This window comes from Mchenga conophoros, linkage group LG23, assembly GCF_057382185.1.
Source record: "Mchenga conophoros isolate Kocher_MC1m ecotype Shallow Benthic linkage group LG23, M_conophoros_male_GT1.1, whole genome shotgun sequence".
Lineage (NCBI taxonomy): Eukaryota > Metazoa > Chordata > Actinopteri > Cichliformes > Cichlidae > Mchenga > Mchenga conophoros.
Genome location: NC_140547.1, coordinates 40939406 through 40958844, shown reverse-complemented (window position 1 = coordinate 40958844; position 19439 = coordinate 40939406). Strand labels below are relative to the sequence as shown.

At 42.2% G+C, this 19439-nt stretch overlaps 1 protein-coding gene and 3 non-coding genes across 7 annotated transcripts in view; all 4 read left to right on the top strand.

Moving 5' to 3' along the window:
* Positions 1-3119: 3119 nt before the first annotated feature.
* On the top strand, positions 3120-3192 carry trnar-ccu (transfer RNA arginine (anticodon CCU)). Its single transcript has one exon. It is a non-coding gene; the product is annotated as a tRNA-Arg (tRNA).
* Positions 3193-3198: 6 nt separating this feature from the next.
* trnam-cau (transfer RNA methionine (anticodon CAU)) lies at positions 3199-3270 on the top strand. The gene has a single exon. It is a non-coding gene; the product is annotated as a tRNA-Met (tRNA).
* A 677-nt stretch (positions 3271-3947) lies between these two features.
* trnar-ccu (transfer RNA arginine (anticodon CCU)) lies at positions 3948-4020 on the top strand. Its single transcript has one exon. It is a non-coding gene; the product is annotated as a tRNA-Arg (tRNA).
* Positions 4021-5763: 1743 nt separating this feature from the next.
* LOC146547833 (copper-transporting ATPase 2-like) overlaps positions 5764-19439 on the top strand; it is a 28887-nt gene continuing 15211 nt past the window's right edge. For 2 of the 4 annotated variants that reach the window (XR_014890732.1, XM_085264837.1), the window contains exons 1-6: positions 5764-5835; positions 9748-11915; positions 14252-14473; positions 14550-14713; positions 14826-14987; positions 15077-15169. Coding sequence is in view for 2 of the 4 variants with exons in the window: in XM_085264837.1 (XP_085120963.1) it covers positions 11465-11915; positions 14252-14473; positions 14550-14713; positions 14826-14987; positions 15077-15145 (1068 nt within the window). In the remaining 2 variants the exon portion in view is untranslated. Of the gene's footprint in view, positions 5836-9747; positions 11916-14251; positions 14474-14549; positions 14714-14825; positions 14988-15076; positions 19303-19439 lie in introns of those variants that run through there. The other 2 variants (XR_014890733.1, XM_085264836.1) reach the window with 2 other exon arrangements.

Here is a 19439-nt window from a genome sequence, read left to right as displayed (position 1 = left end):
AGCTAGTGTACCAGATGCATATGCAGTAAGTTAGAACACTCTCAATGGTGGCTCTGTAGAAGGACACCAGCAGTCTCTGTGTGATGTTATTCCTCCTGAGAATTCTCAGGAAGTACAGTCTCTGTTGGGCCTTTTTCAGCAGCTCGGAGGTGTTCACACTCCAGGAAAGGTTCTCCTCTATATTGACTCCCAGGAAGCGGAAGCTTGCCACCCTTTCTACACAGTCCCCATTTATGAATAGTGGTTGGATCTCTGCCTTTTTCCTTCTGAAGTCTATTATGAGTTCTTTGGTTTTTGAAGTGTTGAGGAGGAGGTTATTGGCCTTACACCATGACGTCAGCTGCTCCACCTCGTCTCTGTACGTAGACTCGTCTCCCTTGGAAATGAGCCCCACCACTGTGGTGTCATCTGCAAATTTCACAAAGATGTTGCTGTGGTGGCGAGGAGTGCAGTCGTGTGTGTAGAGAGAGTAGAGCAGTGGACTGAGCACACAGCCCTGGGGTGAGCCAGTGCTGAGACTCAGGGCTGAGGATGTGTGATGGCCAACTCTGACTCTCTGTCTACGGCCCGAGAGGAAGCCATTGATCCACATGCAGGTGCTGTATGGAAGCCCCAGGTCTTGTAGCTTGGCCACCAGTTTGTGTGGAAGGATGGTGTTAAAAGCTGAGCAGTAATCCACGAAGAGCATCCGCACATAGCTACCATGCTCTTCCAGGTGAGTTAATGCAGCATGGAGTGCTGTGGCTACAGCGTCTTCCGTGGATCGGTTTGCTCTGTAGGCAAACTGGTGTGGATCCAGGCTGCGGGGCAGGGCTGCTGTGATGTGTCTGCGGACCAGCTTCTCAAAGCATTTCATTACCACTGGGGTGAGTGCCACCGGTCTGTAGTCATTCAGGCCGGTGATGTGGGGCTTCTTAGGCAAGGGGACTATGGTGGAGGACTTCAGGCAGAGTGGGACAGTCGCCTGTGCGAGGGATTTGTTGAAAATCCTGGTGAAGATCCCAGCCAGCTGTCCTGCACAATCCCTCAATATTCGACCTGGCACACCATCAGGACCCGCCGCCTTCCTCGGGTTAACAGCCTGCAGCATACGCCTCACCTCGTGCTCTTCCAGGGTGAGGGTGGTGCTGCTATGGGTGGCGTGTTGCTGCTGTGGCTCCAATACCTCCGGTACCCTGGTCTCAAAGCGGGCAAAGAAGATATTCAGCTCCTCTGCCAGCTCCAGGTCACCGTCCGCAGCTCCGAGATTGATCTTATAGTTGGTTAGGTGCTGGATGCCTTGCCACACCTGCCGGCTGGTATTACTCTTCAAATGGTCCTCGATCCTCCTCCTATAGTCCCCCTTTGCCTCTCTGATGCCTCTCTTCAGGTTGGATCGGGCTGTGGTGTAGTAATCCCTGTTGCCAGACCTGAACGCAATGTTCCTCTCCTTCAGCAGCTGCCTGACCTCCCGGGTCATCCAGGGCTTTTGGTTGGGATAAGCCCGGATCCGTTTGACTGCTGTAACAGTGTCTATGCAGTGTTTTATATAGCAGAGGACACCGTCTGTGAACATTTCCAAGTCCTGATGTTCAAAGATATCCCAGTTAGTCCTGTCAAAACAGTCCTGCAGCTGCTGAGAGGCACCCTCTGGCCATATGGTAATATTCTTTGTGATGGTAAGAGCAGTTTTCTTGAGGGGGGCATATGCAGGGATTAGAAACAGTGACAAGTGGTCAGACTGACCCAGATGTGGCAAAGGTCTGGCCCTGTAGCCCATTTTGATGTTGGAATAAACTTTGTCCAGAATCTTGTCACCCCTAGTGGCACACTTGACGTGCTGGTGGAATTTGGGGATTGCTCTTTTTAAGTCTGCGTGATTGAAGTCCCCTGCTACGATATGTACAGCGTCAGGGTAAGTGCTCTGTTTATTATTGATGTTTGTATGCAGGAGTGCGATCGCAGAGTTAGCATTAGCATCTGGTGGTATGTAAACAGCTGTTATTATGACAACGGTGAACTCCCTAGGTAGGTAGATGGGCCTGCATTTAACAGTCAGATATTCAATGTCCGGTGAACAGTGACGGTCTATTATCACTGTGTTGGTACACCAGCTGTTGTTCACATACATACAGAGCCCCCCTCCTTTGCGCTTACCGGAGTCCACGGTTCGGTCATGTCGCTGTGTGGTATAGCCTGCTAGCTCAATAGCAGAGTCTGGAATGGATTGATGTAGCCAGGATTCAGTGATAAGAAGGATGCATGAGTCTTTGATGAAGTTATTTGCTGCTATTTGCAATCTCAATTCGTCCAACTTGTTCGCGAGGGATCTGGCATTTGTGATGAATAGGCTGGGGAGCGGTGGTTTGAGTGGCTGCCTCCGTAGCCTGGCTAGCGCGCCGGCCCTGCAGCCTCGCCGTCTCCTTCTCTCTCGACGCCGCCTGCGCCTCCACCCCGAAGGGATAACAATCCATGGGGAGCCCGGACTCCTCGCTATTTCCACCGGTATCTTGTGTAAGCGGACAAATTTGCTAGTCACGCTCTCGCGGTAGCTTACTCCAATCTTGAGGAGATCATGTCGGCTATAGATGTTATTCGCTTGGCTGGTAGAACACAAAAACAAACATAAGGCGTACAAAATTATCCAAACATAGCATCGATCGGTAGAACACTGAGCTGCTGCAACTACGTGCGCCGCCATCTTGAAAGCCTGTTAACCACCTGAATCAAATGAATGGCTTGTTGTCAGGCCTTTGCCAAACTTGATGCCATGCTGAAGAGCTAATTCAGGCATTTGATCCAGCTGTGTTTGAGCACGTCACATATGCTCCTGCTACTCCCCCTCTTTTAGTGGAACTAGATTCAGTGATTCAAATCGTTGGTACTCTCTGGTCTTCATGTGGTTTCACAAGTCTCAACAGACAACATAAACGCCCCCAAATAAAGTGGAGCAATAAGTACAGCGTGTTGGCTGGCCAGCATTCTGGACACTGAGTTGCCCAGAGTGTAATTTATTTTCTCAGCGTTTCTCAAATGTTCTTAAATACAGCTTCATCTTTGAACTAAAAACCAGCTTGAAACCATGGCTCTCACTCGAACCCCGAAACAACCTCCAAAGAAAGGAAGTCAAGCGCTCATCTGCCCCGGTGTCCTAATGGATAAGGCACTGGCCTCCTAAGCCAGGGATTGTGGGTTCGAGTCCCATCTGGGGTGCTGTCCAGCAGAGTGGCGCAGCGGAAGCGTGCTGGGCCCATAACCCAGAGGTCGATGGATCGAAACCATCCTCTGCTATGTGTTTTGGATGGCCCGATTCTCTGAACTGTGTCCAAAAACAGACGACAGTCAGGTCCTGTTCCCCCCAAAAATGCAGACAAGTAACCCTGTAGTACAGGCACCGAGTGAGTCAGTCATGTACCATAACTGCCCCCGATCACCAAAGGCCACTTCTTATGTCTACATAGAGCCTAGCACAGGGATTCCAAGTCCAGTCCTGGAGAGGCACTGTTCTTTTTTTCTTTAGCTTTTAGACGCATCCTTGTTCTGACACACCTGAATCAAATGAATGGCTTGTTGTCAGGCCTTTGCCAAACTTGATGCCATGCTGAAGAGCTAATTCAGGCATTTGATCCAGCTGTGTTTGAGCACGTCACACATGCTCCTGCTACTCCCCCTCTTTTAGTGGAACTAGATTCAGTGATTCAAATCGTTGGTACTCTCTGGTCTTCATGTGTTTTCACAAGTCTCAACAGACAACATAAACGCCCCCAAATAAAGTGGAGCAATGAGCACAGCGTGTTGGCTGGCCATAGTTCTGGACACTGAGTTGCCCAGAGTGTAATTTATTTTCTCAGCGTTTCTCAAATGTTCTTAAATACAGCTTCATCTTTGAACTAAAAACCAGCTTGAAACCATGGCTCTCACTCGAACCCCGAAACAACCTCCAAAGAAAGGAAGTCAAGCACTCATCTGCCCCGGTGGCCTAATGGATAAGGCACTGGCCTCCTAAGCCAGGGATTGTGGGTTCGAGTCCCATCTGGGGTGCTGTCCAGCAGAGTGGCGCAGCGGAAGCGTGCTTGACCCATAACCCAGAGGTCGATGGATCGAAACCATCCTCTGCTATGTGTTTTGGATGGCCCGATTCTCTGAACTGTGTCCAAAAACAGACGACACTCAGGTCCTGTTCCCCAAAAATGCAGACAAGTAACCCTGTAGTACAGGCACCGAATGAGTCAGTCATGTACGATAACTGCCCCCGATCACCAAAGGCAACTCCTTATGTGTACATAGAGCCTAGCACAGGGACTCCAGCTCCAGTCCTGGAGAACTACTTTTTTTCTTTAGCTTTTAGACGCATCCTTGTTCTGACACACCTGAATCAAATGAATGGCTTGTTGTCAGGCCTTTGTCAAACTTGATGCCATGCTGAAGAGCTAATTCAGGCATTTGATCCAGCTGTGTTTGAGCACGTCACACATGCTCCTGCTACTCCCCCTCTTTTAGTGGAACTAGATTCAGTGATTCAAATCGTTGGTACTCTCTGGTCTTCATGTGTTTTCACAAGTCTCAACAGACAACATAAACGCCCCCAAATAAAGTGGAGCAATAAGCACAGCGTGTTGGCTGGCCAGAGTTCTGGACACTGAGTTGCCCAGAGTGTAATTTATTTTCTCAGCGTTTCTCAAATGTTCATAAATACAGCTTCATCTTTGAACTAAAAACCAGCTTGAAACCATGGCTCTCACTCGAACCCCGAAACAACCTCCAAAGAAAGGAAGTCAAGCGCTCATCTTCCCCGGTGGCCTAATGGATAAGGCACTGGCCTCCTAAGCCAGGGATTGTGGGTTCGAGTCCCATCTAGGGTGCTGTCCAGCAGAGTGGCGCAGCGGAAGTGTGCTGGGCCCATAACCCAGAGGTCGATGGATCGAAACCATCCTCTGCTATGTGTTTTGGATGGCCCGATTCTCTGAACTGTGTCCAAAAACAGGCGACAGTCAGGTCCTTTTCCCCAAAAACGCAGACAAGTTACCCTGTAGTACAGCCACCGAGTGAGTCAGTCATGTACGATAACTGCGCCCGATCACCAAAGGCGACTCCTTATGTGTACATAGAGCCTAGCACAGGGACTCCAGCTCCAGTCCTGGAGAACTTCTTTTTTTTCTTTAGCTTTTAGACGCATCCTTGTTCTGACACACCTGAATCAAATGAATGGCTTGTTGTCAGGCCTTTGCCAAACTTGATGCCATGCTGAAGAGCTAATTCAGGCATTTGATCCAGCTGTGTTTGAGCACGTCACACATACTCCTGCTACTCCCCCTCTTTTAGTGGAACTAAAAGTAATTAAAATAACAGAACTGTAGATAAATAAACATACCTTTATCCTGTCAGCTAGATACTTGTCATGCTTAATGGCAACAATGTTGCGTTTTTCATTTCTCAAATGGTAATGGTGTTATATGTTTGATGGACATGAGCTTTATGAATTTCAAACTGAAGTATTAATTAAATTACTAAAAAAAATAAATAAAAAAGAAACCAATGCTCCTCTTGCATTCTTGTTAATAACTGCAATATATTAATCACTTTCTACTAAACTGGCCCTTTTGATTACTGCACTAACAAACATTTCCAGTCCCCGTACCTTAATATTAAACCTAAAACCAATCAATGACATGAGCCTGATGTTAACAGGTAGATTACCTCAGTTGATGGATCTGATTGGTGCAACATCTACCGAGTCAATAGTGCCTGTTAAAAAAAAACCCAAAAAAAAAAAAGTCTGGTATAAGACCATGACACCTGAAAGAACATATTTACATAACATGCAGTTACGGCGTGACGCAGGTGCTCATGATGCAGGTAGGCAGCAGATTGTGCATTTTGGAATGTTAGTTTATTTAAGCTTATTCACTTAAATAAGGGTAAAATGCTTGCCTTTTCCCAAAGGGTAGAATCACCTATTTATTTATTTTTGATTAAAGATTTTTTAAAAATTGTCATTTGACAAATAACACAGTTTAACAGGTACTTGGAGGTTCTTATTTCTGCTTGAATGTACTTACATCTGATTATTGTTTATTAACTTCTCATTTAAATATCACAGAATCAAGGTTAACATGGGAATAACATTTTCCAATCCTCAGTGTCAACGTTCAAATAGTCTTCCGTATGATGCAGTTAGTATGTAGGCCTATTTACAAAGAGTAGTTATGTAGCATGTGAAAAGGATGACAACATGTCAGTTTAGTCAGTTAAATTCTCTATATTTACCAGGCAGTGAGCTTTGCATTGAGCTTAAGTAGACTGTGATACAAATGCACTTGTATATTTTTTGCAGCATGTATACAGTAATGGACTGGTATGAGAACACTGGAAATGTAAAAGATGGTGTGAAATTTGTAAAATTTCTCCTGTGTGATTTATTTCAGTGCTGCTGCACTTTGATCATGAGTCAACATTGCAGTGTTTGCTTTTGCTTTAACACAAAATAGAAGTTGAACTCAATGCACAGATTCCCACTGATTATTCTCTAAATCAGAGACATCTGTTGTGTTGTAATAGAAATTGTTGTGCATTGTGTTTGTGATGAAATGGATAAAATGATGTTAATGCAAGTGCAACTCTGCTTAATTTTCTTTTTTATAAGGGTTGGCTTTTCCCCTCAGTTCAATGAGATGTCTTTAAGCAGAGTCATGCTGGGAGGCTTAGGTGAAGGGCCAATCATGTGGTCTCCTGACATGACAGCCTTATAGTGGATTTAAAGTGTCCAGTAGTGTCTGAGCCATCTATCTAGCATCTCATTTTTCAATCCATAAATGTCTTAGATTGCACTTGAGAGGTACCAAAAACTTTTATTTTAAAGCAGTTTTCTGTGTAAAGAAGAAGCCAATTCACCCAGGATTAAACATTGACTCACATATTTGCTTTTGGAAAGTTGTTGACTCTTTTCTGACATGGCCACAATCTGAATGCACAACGTGACTAACAATAGGACTACAAATTAATTCTGTGGTTGTTGGTTTTCACTACAATGTTAAGATTGTAGTTAAAAAAGTACAAAATACACCAGGTCAGGGTCCAAGGCTTTTAGTCAAACTCATATAAATAAAACTTTGCTTTTAGGGTCTTACCCTGTAAATAATTTCTGTTAGCTTACTGGGGTCAGACAGGGGCTTTTCATAGGATTAAACAGTGGCTGGCTTTAGGAACTGTAAAGCTAAGTAAAAATTCATGTTGTTTCTCAGCTGAGGACTTAAAAGACTAGCAGAAACAGGGTTGTCATACTTACAAGTGTATTTGAGGTCTTGTGAAGTCTTTGTTCTTGAGCCACTAATACAGTCACAACAGCAACATGAATATGCAACATGAAGCACCAAGGAATTTAACATAAATGTGGCATGTCAACAAACCAAATGCAAAATGCAGCTTAATATAATGTGGTTAATACTTATTAAATACTTGATGAGTTCACTTTATCTGAGAAAATCTATATCCCAAGAAAGAACAACAAGACAAGTTCCAACAAGAATCTCATGACAGTTGGAAAACAGTTGGTATTTCCCCACATTCTGCAATGTATAAGCTGTGTACTGAACAATGCCCAGCAATGTGGCTTAATGTGTGGCCCCAGTGATCTAATGGACAAAGTAAGCCAGGGATTGTGGGTTTGTGGTTATTTGCAGTAGCATTAAAAGTAGAAGTGGTCCATGGATGGATGGATGTATATATATATATTATAGGGGTGCAACGATATTCGTATCGATATTGAACCGTTCGATACAGTGCTTTCGGTTCGGTACGCATATGTATCGAACAATACAACATTTGTAATTTATTTTATCAACTTTCCTTCTGACGATGCTGTCTGTGCGCTCAGTGAATCTGCGTTCGACTACTCCGCCTAGGCTGCACTGTCGAGCGCAGATCCACTGAGTGCTCCACACAGACAGCATAGTCAGAAGGAAGAGCGCAGGGCACCTCCCCCACCCTCATTCAGATCTGGCGTTTGGAATTATTTTGGTTTTCATGTGACGTATGACCCTGAAGGTAAGCGAGTCATGGACTAAAGTAAAACAGTATGTTGGATGTGCCATGCAATGCTCAATTACATGGGTGGGAACTAGTGTGTTAGCGCAGTTAGCTCGTTAACGTGTTGGCCGTCTAGCCCCATGCACGGGGCGATCGGCGGTAGCTCGTTAACGGAGATTTGCCGTGTTGTGGTGTTAAGGTCATTTCAACGAGATTAACCTGAAAGCACTAGTGGGAACACAACGAATATGACTGCACATTTACGCCGACATCATCCTAGTGCAAAGACAAAAACAACAAGCATGCTACTAACTTTAGCCGAGTCATTTAGACAGCTGTTAGCACATGATTCTCCTTATGCTGCTGAGAATATAGCCCAGAAGAAGCGGATAGTATAGCTTTTATTTTGGAAAGAGACATTTCTCTGTAATAAACTCTCTTTTCCAAAGATGAGTGATTCCTCAATCAGATACAGGGCTTGCAATATCGCTAGCCCGACGTCCCGGAGCTAGCGATTTTTTCAGTCGGGCTACCAAAATCTTTCTCTTCCCTGCCCGTCGGGCTATTGTAGGAAAAATATATGTCAATGCTTTTGCATTCTTTCAGAAATGTAGCTGGGTAATTATGTCATTGGCATCGGTGAGCCACTGTCAATATGTGACATATTGAAATCGCGTTTGAATTTGCGCTTGTTTTTTTGCTTTCACTTTGCAATCGTGCGAACTGTGTATAGAGAGCGACAGCACTGATCTGTGAGTGATGATAATTTGTGCACCAATTCCTCTGACATCGTCTTATTAATCGTTAGCTTACTATGCAAACATGACAAGTGAAATCTCCCGCAGCAAGCTTAAACATGTGAGAGGTTGATCGCGCAGAGAATCGCTGAGCTTATGTGAGTGAGTGTGTAAAAGCATTTCAGTTCTGCTGAGCCAAACAAGACAGGTCAGGGTGAAGAAGTGACAGCCAAAGAAAAGCTTACCACAAAACGGAGAAGTTATGACAAATCAGACTATAAGGCAAAAAGAAAGTGCAGCTTTATGGTTTCATGGACAAAATAATTTCTGTGGCTGCAATATGACGAGCTAAATAACCAGGGCTGCACATAAGTGGTCCGCAGGTGCGCATTCGCTGTCAAAATAAAAAACACGCACAAGGGTTAGGGTTAAATTTAAAAACTGTACTTTTGAGTTAAAATATATATTTATAATTTTAATAAATGACAAATTAAAAATGCATGAACATTTTTTTGTATCGAAAAAATATCGAACCGTGACACCAAAGTATCGAACCGAACCGAACCGTGAATTTTGTGTATCGTTGCACCCCTAATATATATATATATATATATATATATATATATATATATATATATATATATACATACATAACTGATATGTGCAAAGCACTTTTTAGGGGCTTTTAAATGTGTGGTGACGCTTATATGTAGAGCTTTGTGTCATCTGAATAATTTAGGTCAGAGTTGCTGTGATGTTCCAGTTCAGATGCTCACAGACGTCAAATAGCAGAAGCCTGATAGAATTACCTTACACTACGGTTTCTGGATCTTATCCTTCTGTCTTACTACATATCTTAATAATAACATTCTGTAAAGATGGCCTTTATTCTTAAAATATGACCTAAGATATTGTAATTTTAAGATAAATTGTAATAATTATTTTCCCTACATTTCCAAAAATAAAAAAAATGCTGAATTGATATGCTCTTCTGTTGTCCTTCCAGGAGAATGACCATGACATTGAGAAACAAGGCTTTGAAAACCTGGCCTACGAGTATGGGAGCCAAACTGAGCTCTGCCCTCCACCTAAAGCTGCCTCAAGAGCATCTTTTAAACTTCAGCGGATCACCTCTGAGCATGAGGTCCACATCATCCAAACCAGAATCTGCAGCCTGAATGGAATAATTGCTGTCACATAGAGCTGGGCGATATGAGATTTTTTCATATCACGATATGTTTTTTTCATTTCAGGCGATAACGATATCTATCACGATATAAGCCAAATAACTATATTTGTAAGATTTAAATGTGCCGTTGCTCACAAGTAAAATGTGAAATAATCAGCAGCTTGTTTTTAAATATTTATTTCCCATAATAAGTTCAACAGGGTAGATGTACTTAAGGAACATGAGACTTTTTCAGATAAATAAAGGCAAATATTGCAAACTACACAAAAGGCAGCCGCTAAAGCGTTTAAGTTTCAAAATAGAACAAACGAAACAGACTAAATTGTCAATTCCACTTAGAAACAAAATATAAATTCTAAAAATAAATCTTAGTTTGTTTTACAGAAGAACAGACAAAACTGACTAACTTTTGTCAATATCAAATAAACTGAGAACTAAAAGGAAATTCTCAATCTCTCCTTGTTGTATAGCTTAGCTTTTCAAACAGTTTTAACAGTTACTTTAGTCTGACAAAAGCCGAATGACGAATTAGCGCTTCCAGTCAGAGACTGAGGCTACGTCCACGCGTACACGGGTATTTTTGAAAACTGAGATTTTCCGTTTTCGTTTTAAAAAATAATCCCGTCCACACATAAAGGCAGAAATGAAGGAAAACGCTGCTATGAACATGCCAAAGCAGCAGGTGGCGCTAGATTCCTAACCGTGCAGAAATGTTGGCCAATCAGAAGTCTAGAAGCCTCGGTGGGAAAAAGTAAACAAAGCTGGGGCATAGAAGCAGAACCGAGTCGTATGTGTGGAGGGACAGTAACTGTGTGTATATGTAAGCATTTAAACACTGCAGAGAGTAGAATTAACAGTAACAGTATTGTAGAAATTCATTTCACCGAAACAATAACGTGGCGCACAGTGTGACGCATGCACCAGTTTATTGTATTTCCAGACTTGCATTCAGCACAATTTACAGTGCACGCTACTTGTCAGACTTGAAATAGCCGAAATACCTTCACACTACGGAACTTCTTTGGCTCTTCCGTTCGACAATCTCTCCGGCATTGGAACCATCATCTGTTTTCTCTTCGGTCACGCTCGGTTGATTTTTCTAGTCGGCACACTCATTTCCTCCATTATGCGCTGGCTTCATTACCCGCTGGCTGCTTCCCAAACAAACACACGTGCGGCTTGGCACTTGTGCTGTACGTAGCAAGTCACGCGACGTGACGATGCGGCTGTGATTGGTTCAGCTCTGCGCTACTGAATTTGGATCGGCTGACCTTTTTTTTTTTTTTTTTTTTTTTAAGAGGACAAGAGCAGCGAGGTCTATCGCGATAGCTTAATTTCTCTATCGAGTAAAAGTTATATCGCGATACATATCGTTATCGTTCTATCGCCCAGCTCTACTGTCACATGGTCTGTACCCAACAGTTTGGCCAAGGTGGACTATGATGCTTCAGTTATTCCAACCAAAGAGATCGCCCTGGAACTACAGACCTTGGGATACAGCGTGGAGTCTGTGGTGCAGATCAGGGTGGATGGTATGCACTGCCAGTCCTGTGTGCAGTCCATTCAGGGACAGATCGGGGAGCTGCAGGGGGTTTCACATATTCAGGTGTCTCTTCAGGACAAAGCAGCGCTGATTGTTTTTCAGCCTCTTCTAGTCACACATGAAGAGCTGAGAGACAAAATTGAGGACATGGGCTTTGATACTGCTTTGTTATCTGAGGACCCATCAGTAGAAGATTTAAGTTTCTGGCAGAAAAAGGAGGTGGATGCCTCCACCCAGACTGTAACCATTTTGATTGGAGGGATGACTTGCAGCTCTTGTGTGCAGACAATAGAAGGGAGGATCTCTCAGATGACTGGAGTGCGGTTCATAGCGGTGTCCCTGGAGGCGGAAAAGGGAACAATAACCTTTGATCCCTATTTGACAGAGCCAGAGCAGCTCAGGGCAGCTATTGAGGACATGGGCTTTGACGCCTCACTTAAAGGTAGGTAACAAAAATAAATGTTTGCTTAATGAAGCTTTTAAAAAATATATTATTTTAGGATTATTTCAGTTTTCTTTTTCAGTGTGTCAAATCTTAATAAATAGTGAGGGTGACAACTGACTGAACATCCAGGGAACAGTTAGCATTTGTTTTTGCCATCCTGTTTTTCTTTAACATCTTACTTGAGCTCCGCAGCACTTGGTCCAGATCACAACCTAAAGATCCCAAAACTTCTCCAACATAAAGGGACACAAACACTCAGGAACTAGATACCTTACCCATTAGTTCACATGGTAGCAGGTGTTAGCTTGACTCCAGCTGATCAGGTTTGGACAAGAAGTTGTGCATTTTAATTTATTTTGGGTAGAATTTGGCACAGGTTGGTGCATTTTTTCCCTATCCCTATCTTTCCATTTCTGAGTTTGTACATCATTTCCCCAAATCCTCTCATCTGGTCTCAGTGCCTCTCACCAGAGATGCAAGAACAGTAGCACAGCTGGATCATCTGACCAATTTTTAATTTGTTATGGCCCACTGCTGTATTGGCTGATCTCAGGTGTCAGGGCAAGACAGAAACAAGAGGTAAAAAGTAAAAAAGTAAAGTCTACATTTTATGCAATATAATAATAATAATAATAATAATAATAATAATAATAATAATAATAATTAATAATAATAATAATAATAATTATAATTATTATTATTATTAAAGGCATACACAGACCAATGGGATGAACATGAAAAACAACTCTCATGCCTCAGTGGCACCTCATCTCTTCATCTGGTATTTCTGTCAGGCAAGGAGTGAGTTGGGAACTCAAGTATCTTTGAACTAGTTTTTACACCCGAGGTATAAAAGCACTCATTGTTTGATGTCCTTGGAGGGGTTTGCTTTCATTTAGGAAATGTCTGCCATTAACCGTAAAATCGTGTACATGCTATCTAAAGGGTTTCTTAGAAGAGGTATGTTGTTTAGAGTAAACCAGAAACTCAACGGTTACTCTGGGAACCAGACAACTGTACTCCTCAGTGAAACTCTGAGAGCCCTTATCCTTACCAGGGCTTTAATTGCAGAAACAGCCTGCCAAGATGAGGGATTAATGCAGGCAGATTATGAACAAATTCTTTAATTTCTCTTTATCTTGCTCAGCTCTCAGTGTCAGGTTTTATTGGCCTCTATTGGCCTCTTATTGGGATAGAAGTTATATATCATGTGGTTGTATATCATATGCCAGTGAGCTGTAAAAAAGTCTATCCAAATTTCTCAAACTAAGCAAATGCTTGGTTATTTTCTCTTCTGCATTATCTGTTTAGCAGAAGGTGTGGGAGAAGATTGTGGACTTAAAGTAAAAAAAATAAAATAAATCCAGCTTGCTTTAGAAATGCCATTCATGCTCGTTTCCAATTCTGTGCTTTGAAGCTATATGAGAATTAAACAATCAAAAATCATTCCTGTTTACTTTGTGCGCCTTATATTTCCAGTACAACAGGGAATCATGCCACCTGCAGATGTTCTCTGACGACCGAGTTGTTAGTTCCTACCATGTTATCCAATCCATTAATCCATTTGTTTCACTGTGAAGGCATACAATGTTTTAAAGAGTTCAAGCAAACAAGTAACTTATGTTCCTATTGCTTTAAAGTTTGGAGATGACCCATGGAAAATAAGGCTTTTTCCTAATTTGTGTGAACCTGACCGTTGACCTTGAAGCATTACATACTAAAGTTTTATATCTTTACCCTTGTCTTCTATAAGTTGTGAAAGTTTGACATTTTAAGATATATTCATGCATGCGTGATTTTGCAAAACTTTATGGCGTCACTGTGATGCCTCTCCAGGCCTTTTCACAGGATATATTACTTGATATTATTCCTTGAAGTGTTTTTTCCAAGGTCAACTTTGACCTTAAACAATAAATGTCAATGTTAAATACTTAGCCAACCTAGGTACTCATGTCCCACAGGGCCTAGTGTATTGCTGTGAAATCTGAAAAATTATGGGTGATATAAAGATTTTACTAACTTTCACATCTGGTATGACCTTGACTTTGACCGATTTTCTTGAAAATTTAATCACCTTGAGCTGTTATTGGTATCTATTGGTTATTGCTATCTACCATCACACAAAATTCGAAAACTCTGGTTGCCACACTGCTAACAAACAGACAAAAAAAATGAATGAAAGAGATTATATCCTCCCTCCCTTCAGGAAGAGAATAGGATGAGTTTTTAAAATTTCTAGTTGGACTATGGTGATTGAAGATTCTAAGTTGAGCCTCATAAATCTGTAGAGCTACAAACTTATATGGCGCCTCCATATTTTTTTGTCCTTTCAGAACCTATAAAGAGTGTTCAGAGTCATGAAAAGTCCCAGCCTGTAAGCTTTGGACTTTCTGACATGTCAACAAACAGGCCTGTAGTCAGCAATGGGACGGGTTCACAGGCACCATCTGCAAGTTCGCCTGAGATAAAAGCACAGAAATGCTTCATCTGCGTTACGGGGATGACCTGTGCCTCCTGTGTGTCCAACATCGAGAGGAACCTGCTCAAACACAGAGGTGAGCGACTTCCAGGGATGAGGCATTTGAATTGAGATGAAGATTGTTGATAAAGTGTACTGTGTTTGTTAACCAGGAATCTTCTCAGTGTTGGTGTCGCTAATGGCCGGTAAGGCAGAGGTGAAGTATGATTCACATGTCCTGGATGCTACTGCAGTGACTGAGCTCATCAAAGACTTGGGCTTTGGTGCCAAAGTGATTGAGGATAATGCAGTAGCACATGGAAAGCTGGACCTCACTGTAAGTCTGCGGGACACCATATAATCAGAATCAGAATCAGAATACTTTATTGATCTTTATTGATAATGCAGAATTTTGTGCAAATTCCACATCACATGTATTTCACATGCAGATAACAGGCATGACGTGCGCATCATGTGTCCACAACATCGAGTCCAAGCTCAACTTAACCAGAGGGATCCTCATGGCTTCGGTCGCACTGGCAACCAACAAAGCTCAGGTTGAGTTTGACCCAGAGGTGCTCGGACCTCGGGATATTATCAAGCTCATCCAGGTGTTTATCACAGGACTTTTAAAAGCTATCTTAAACCTACAATTTTTTACACATGCAATTTCACACCTTGGAGTTTCTCCTCATTTCAGGGTCTTGGATTTGAGGCCAGGCTGGCTACATGGCAGCGTCCCCAGCAAACCATGTGGAAGTCAACCTGACCGCGTAGCTACTCATGCAGCAAGGTGGTTCCCCTCTCTTCCTAATCTGTCTTGGGTGTGTGAGGGCTCAGAGAAGCACTTCCAGTTCATTAAATGCCTCTCACTTCATACCCCATCATTCAAAGTTGTTAAGAATACATCACACTAAGTGTGCATTTATGTCTCATAGTGATGCATTGTACATACTAGGAGTACACTGCTGCTGCTTAGTGTAGTCTAGACCGCGGTCAGCTCCTCGACTAGATGGATGAGGTCCCGATGATACCGAAATTTTTAATTTTGATCATTTAGAGACAAAAAACCTCCACGAGGCTTGCATATTTCTGGTTCATGCTCCAAGTCACGCACATATAAAATTAAAATAAATAAGATGTAATGTTAATGGAACACCTTGAAAACCCATCAAATGTCAATGAGAAAGAAATCATGCTGGAACAAGAAGATGTCACAGCGTTAGACAGAAATGAAAATGATCATCCTACATCCCAAAAATCAAAGTAAAAAAATTACTATTAAATTTTACTTGATAACTAAATCAAAACTAATGCACGAGGACAAAAACGATGGTTGACTGCACTGACACTTTGATTAGCAAATAAAAAAACAAAAACAATCATTTTCACTTAGTTATTGGATGTGTATATGATCTGTTTTAATAAGTTATTTATTTTCATATTGTGAAATAGCCTAAAAAACAGACTAAGCATTCTAACTTTGTGCTATTCAGTCAGTCCCATACATGAACATGGACACACACTTGATCTTGTTTTATCTCATGGTTCTTCTGTTTGTTTCTGTTTTTAACGTAGAGATTTGTGATGCTGTGTTTTCTGACCACAGTCCTGTGATGCTTCAAGTTCCTCTTGCCCGTACCTCAGTTAAACCGCGCTGCTGCTCGCTGCTGTCGTATTTTTGACCCGTCCACTGCTGAGCAGTTTTTAACAGTTTTTAACCAGAACTGTAAAATCCCGGAGCTTTTGTGCAGCCAGACTGAGGAACTGAGCTCATGGTTTTATTCCACCTACCAGATTGCTTTGGACACTGTGGCTCCGTTAAGAACCAGGCAGCCTAAAACTAAATCTGACCCCTGGCTGAAGGCTGTCAGACGCGAGTGCTGTCGAGCTGAGCGTGAATGGAAACAAGCTACAAGTGTCATTCCAGATGCTAAAGGACTGTTGGCATCAATATCAAAAAACTGTAAAAGATACCAAAAGACAACACTTATCTGACATTATTTCATCAAACTGTCACAACCTGCATGTTTTATTTAAAACCATTAACTCTGTTCTTAGTGCACCACATACTGACTGCAGCCTGTAAACGTTTTTTTAAACACTTTTTTATTGAGAAGGTCTCCTCCACCAGGGTTCAAATCTCTTGGCAGCCCTACTGAGACCCCCAATGTGTATTTAGATACCTTGACACAGTACGTTAAACCAGCTGTGACAAACCTGGAGGTCAAAGTGAACTCTGACCTGAAGCTTGTCAGCCAGATTAAGGCAGTGGTAAAATCAAGCTTCTTTCAGCTCAGGCAGCTGATAAAATAAAGACATTTATTTCACAGCAGCACTTTGAGACAGTTATCCACGCCTTTGTTAGCACTCGGCTGGATTACTGTAATGCACTTTATATAGGGATCAGTGCTTCATACGTTACTCGTTTACAGTGGCGTGTCCAGCGGAGTGGCCTTGGGGGGCAGAGGCCACCCCCCCAACCAGACTGGCCACCCCAGGTGCCACCCCGAAGCTAAAACAATAAAATTTAATGAAATATCAAATGTACGATTATGGCTTCACAGTGAAGCTCAGATGTCTGAGGGTAAGTGAATGCAGCACCGGCTTCTGCACTATGAGCATCATGTTAGCAAAGGTAGGAGAGCCAAGCACGAAAGACGGCACCACAGAAAACGTTTTTTCAGCGAAAGATTAACAAGTTAACATAGCTGGACTAGCCATCGGACATTTGCACAGTGGGCTGATGACTTTTTTTTTTTTTTTTTGTAACGGCATGAACAATGAGAGGTGGTGGATTGGCCAGATGCTGGCCGATGTGTAAAAGTAACTCAGTTGTTTGGTGGTGGCTATGGGGGAGCTTCCACAGAGGCAACAGATGGATGAGGGAAGGGGAGGCAGGAGGAGCAGAGACCTGAGGCGGCCGCCGGTTCGAGTATCAGGTGAACTGAACTTGAGGTAAGAAGTTATGACCTGCAGTCTATCTGGGTCAGATATAAACCAAGTTTAGGTGGAGTTTATTTTCGTTGTGCTGACTTTTTACAGTCAGTTACAATAACTCGTACTGCGTGAGCTAGCATGACGGAGTTTCTATACAGCTGTTCGGTTGCTATGATGTTACTGATAGTGAACTTTATTTTATTCATAAGGTTAGTTAGTAGAGTTGCCAACGGCTCCTTAAAAAATGGAATGGTCCCTCATTCAGAGAAAATATTACGGGTTTCGTATTGAGCTGAGAAGAGACGCAGTTTGTCCCGAACTTTAGCTAGAATGGGAAAAGACACAAAGATGGAGTTATTCTGTCTATACGCTGCACAGCTGCCTCTTCTCTTATCCCCCCACCCTCCCTCTTCTGTTGCTACTTTAATCATGAAACTGATCAATGATCAGCTGATCGTCTCTCTTGTTTATTTATTGCCCACTTTGCGCCAGAAACAGGAAACCAGCGGATGTCGCGCTAAACAACAGCAGCACGTTTAAGCTTGATCAGCTGTTGTTAGAATTTATTTAAGATTAATTTCTAGTATCAGCTGATGTTTGCTGGAGCCACAGCTGTAAAAAAGCTGCTGGTCATGATATCGGTTTGTATATGTGGTGAGAGGGAAACATGAAGATGAAACCAGGAGATGTCCTTACTGAATCATCAGAGCAGAACAGTGATGGAGAAACAGGTTTACCTTTTAGGTGACATGAATGAGTTGAAGGGAAGTTATGAACTGTTTCTGAGAGACAAATAACACCAGCATCCTTTTTCTAAGTAGCTGACAGCTGGTAACTGTGCAGGGGCGGATCTAGCAAAGTGTTGCCAGGGGGGCCAGGTAGGGCATTAACAGGGAGAGGGGGGCACAAGGAAATACTTTTCTTTCTTATTCTCATTTCAAATATTTAGCTTTTATTAAATAATTATCTGAATCTTGCGAACAAATTTTTTATCTGACGTAAAATGTATAGAAATCATACATATACCAAAAAGACAGTGTACATCGCTGTCACAACAGCGTTTGTTTTCATTCAAAGGCTTTATGGCTTTAATACCTGGTGGGCTGGTCTGTAGTGAAAATGCCCAATTTTTTGTCCCAGTCCAGCCCTGCAGGTTAATACTGGCAGTGTCACCATGCCAGCTGACTGTATTTCATCATCAGCCAGTGTTGTTCTTTATACATCAATATTACCAAAGTTTACCATAAGGCAGCATAGAAAGTATTTACTTGCTTTCAGGTGTTATTCAAATGTTAGTCTTTTCATTTGTTTCCACACTTTTTTCCTGTTTCAAAATCAAACACCAGTTTGTGAGAAGATTATCTTCTTTTTTTAATAGGCATTGGTTTTGCATTGGCATTGGCTAATTTGTCAATTGTATGTTAAAATGTTCGTATTTTAATATTAAAAAATGTTTTTACCCAAAACATATGTGCACTACATGTCAGTAAAAATACTATGCAAATATTGATGTCCTTGACTGCTGAATAAACACTGACTGATTGTATCTCTTGTACTTTATCAACGCAGTATCTAAAAACTTTGCACCATAGTGGTTAAAATCTCATTCTAATAAGAGTTAAAAGCGCATTTGGTTATTAGGTTTATAAGATTATTGAATTATGGTTAACGGTTGGTAGAATTTTTTTTAAACATTATCTGCCAATTACATCTGGCACCCTTCTCCAAATCTGTGCCCCTACCTGGCCCCCTAACAAAAATTTTCTAGACACGCCACTGTTAAGGCCTGACTGGTGGCATTGGTGCCCATTGCTTTACTGTGCTGTTGGATGTGTATGTGGGCTATCCCTTGTACCTGACATTTGACTGGGCATCACTGTGTTGCTATGGCATGATCCTGGTAGTTGTTGTTAATAAAACAATAACAAATTCAAATTCAAACATTGCTGCATTCTTCTGTCACTGAGGATTCCAAACCTGCACTCAGTCTCCTCATTACTTTGGTACTGAACAGACAAACTTTGGAGCTCCTGCAAACTTTATTCACAAACTGCAACTATTTTACACAAATCTGCGACTGACAACAAGCACAGAGACTTCAAACAATCACTGAAGTAAGGACT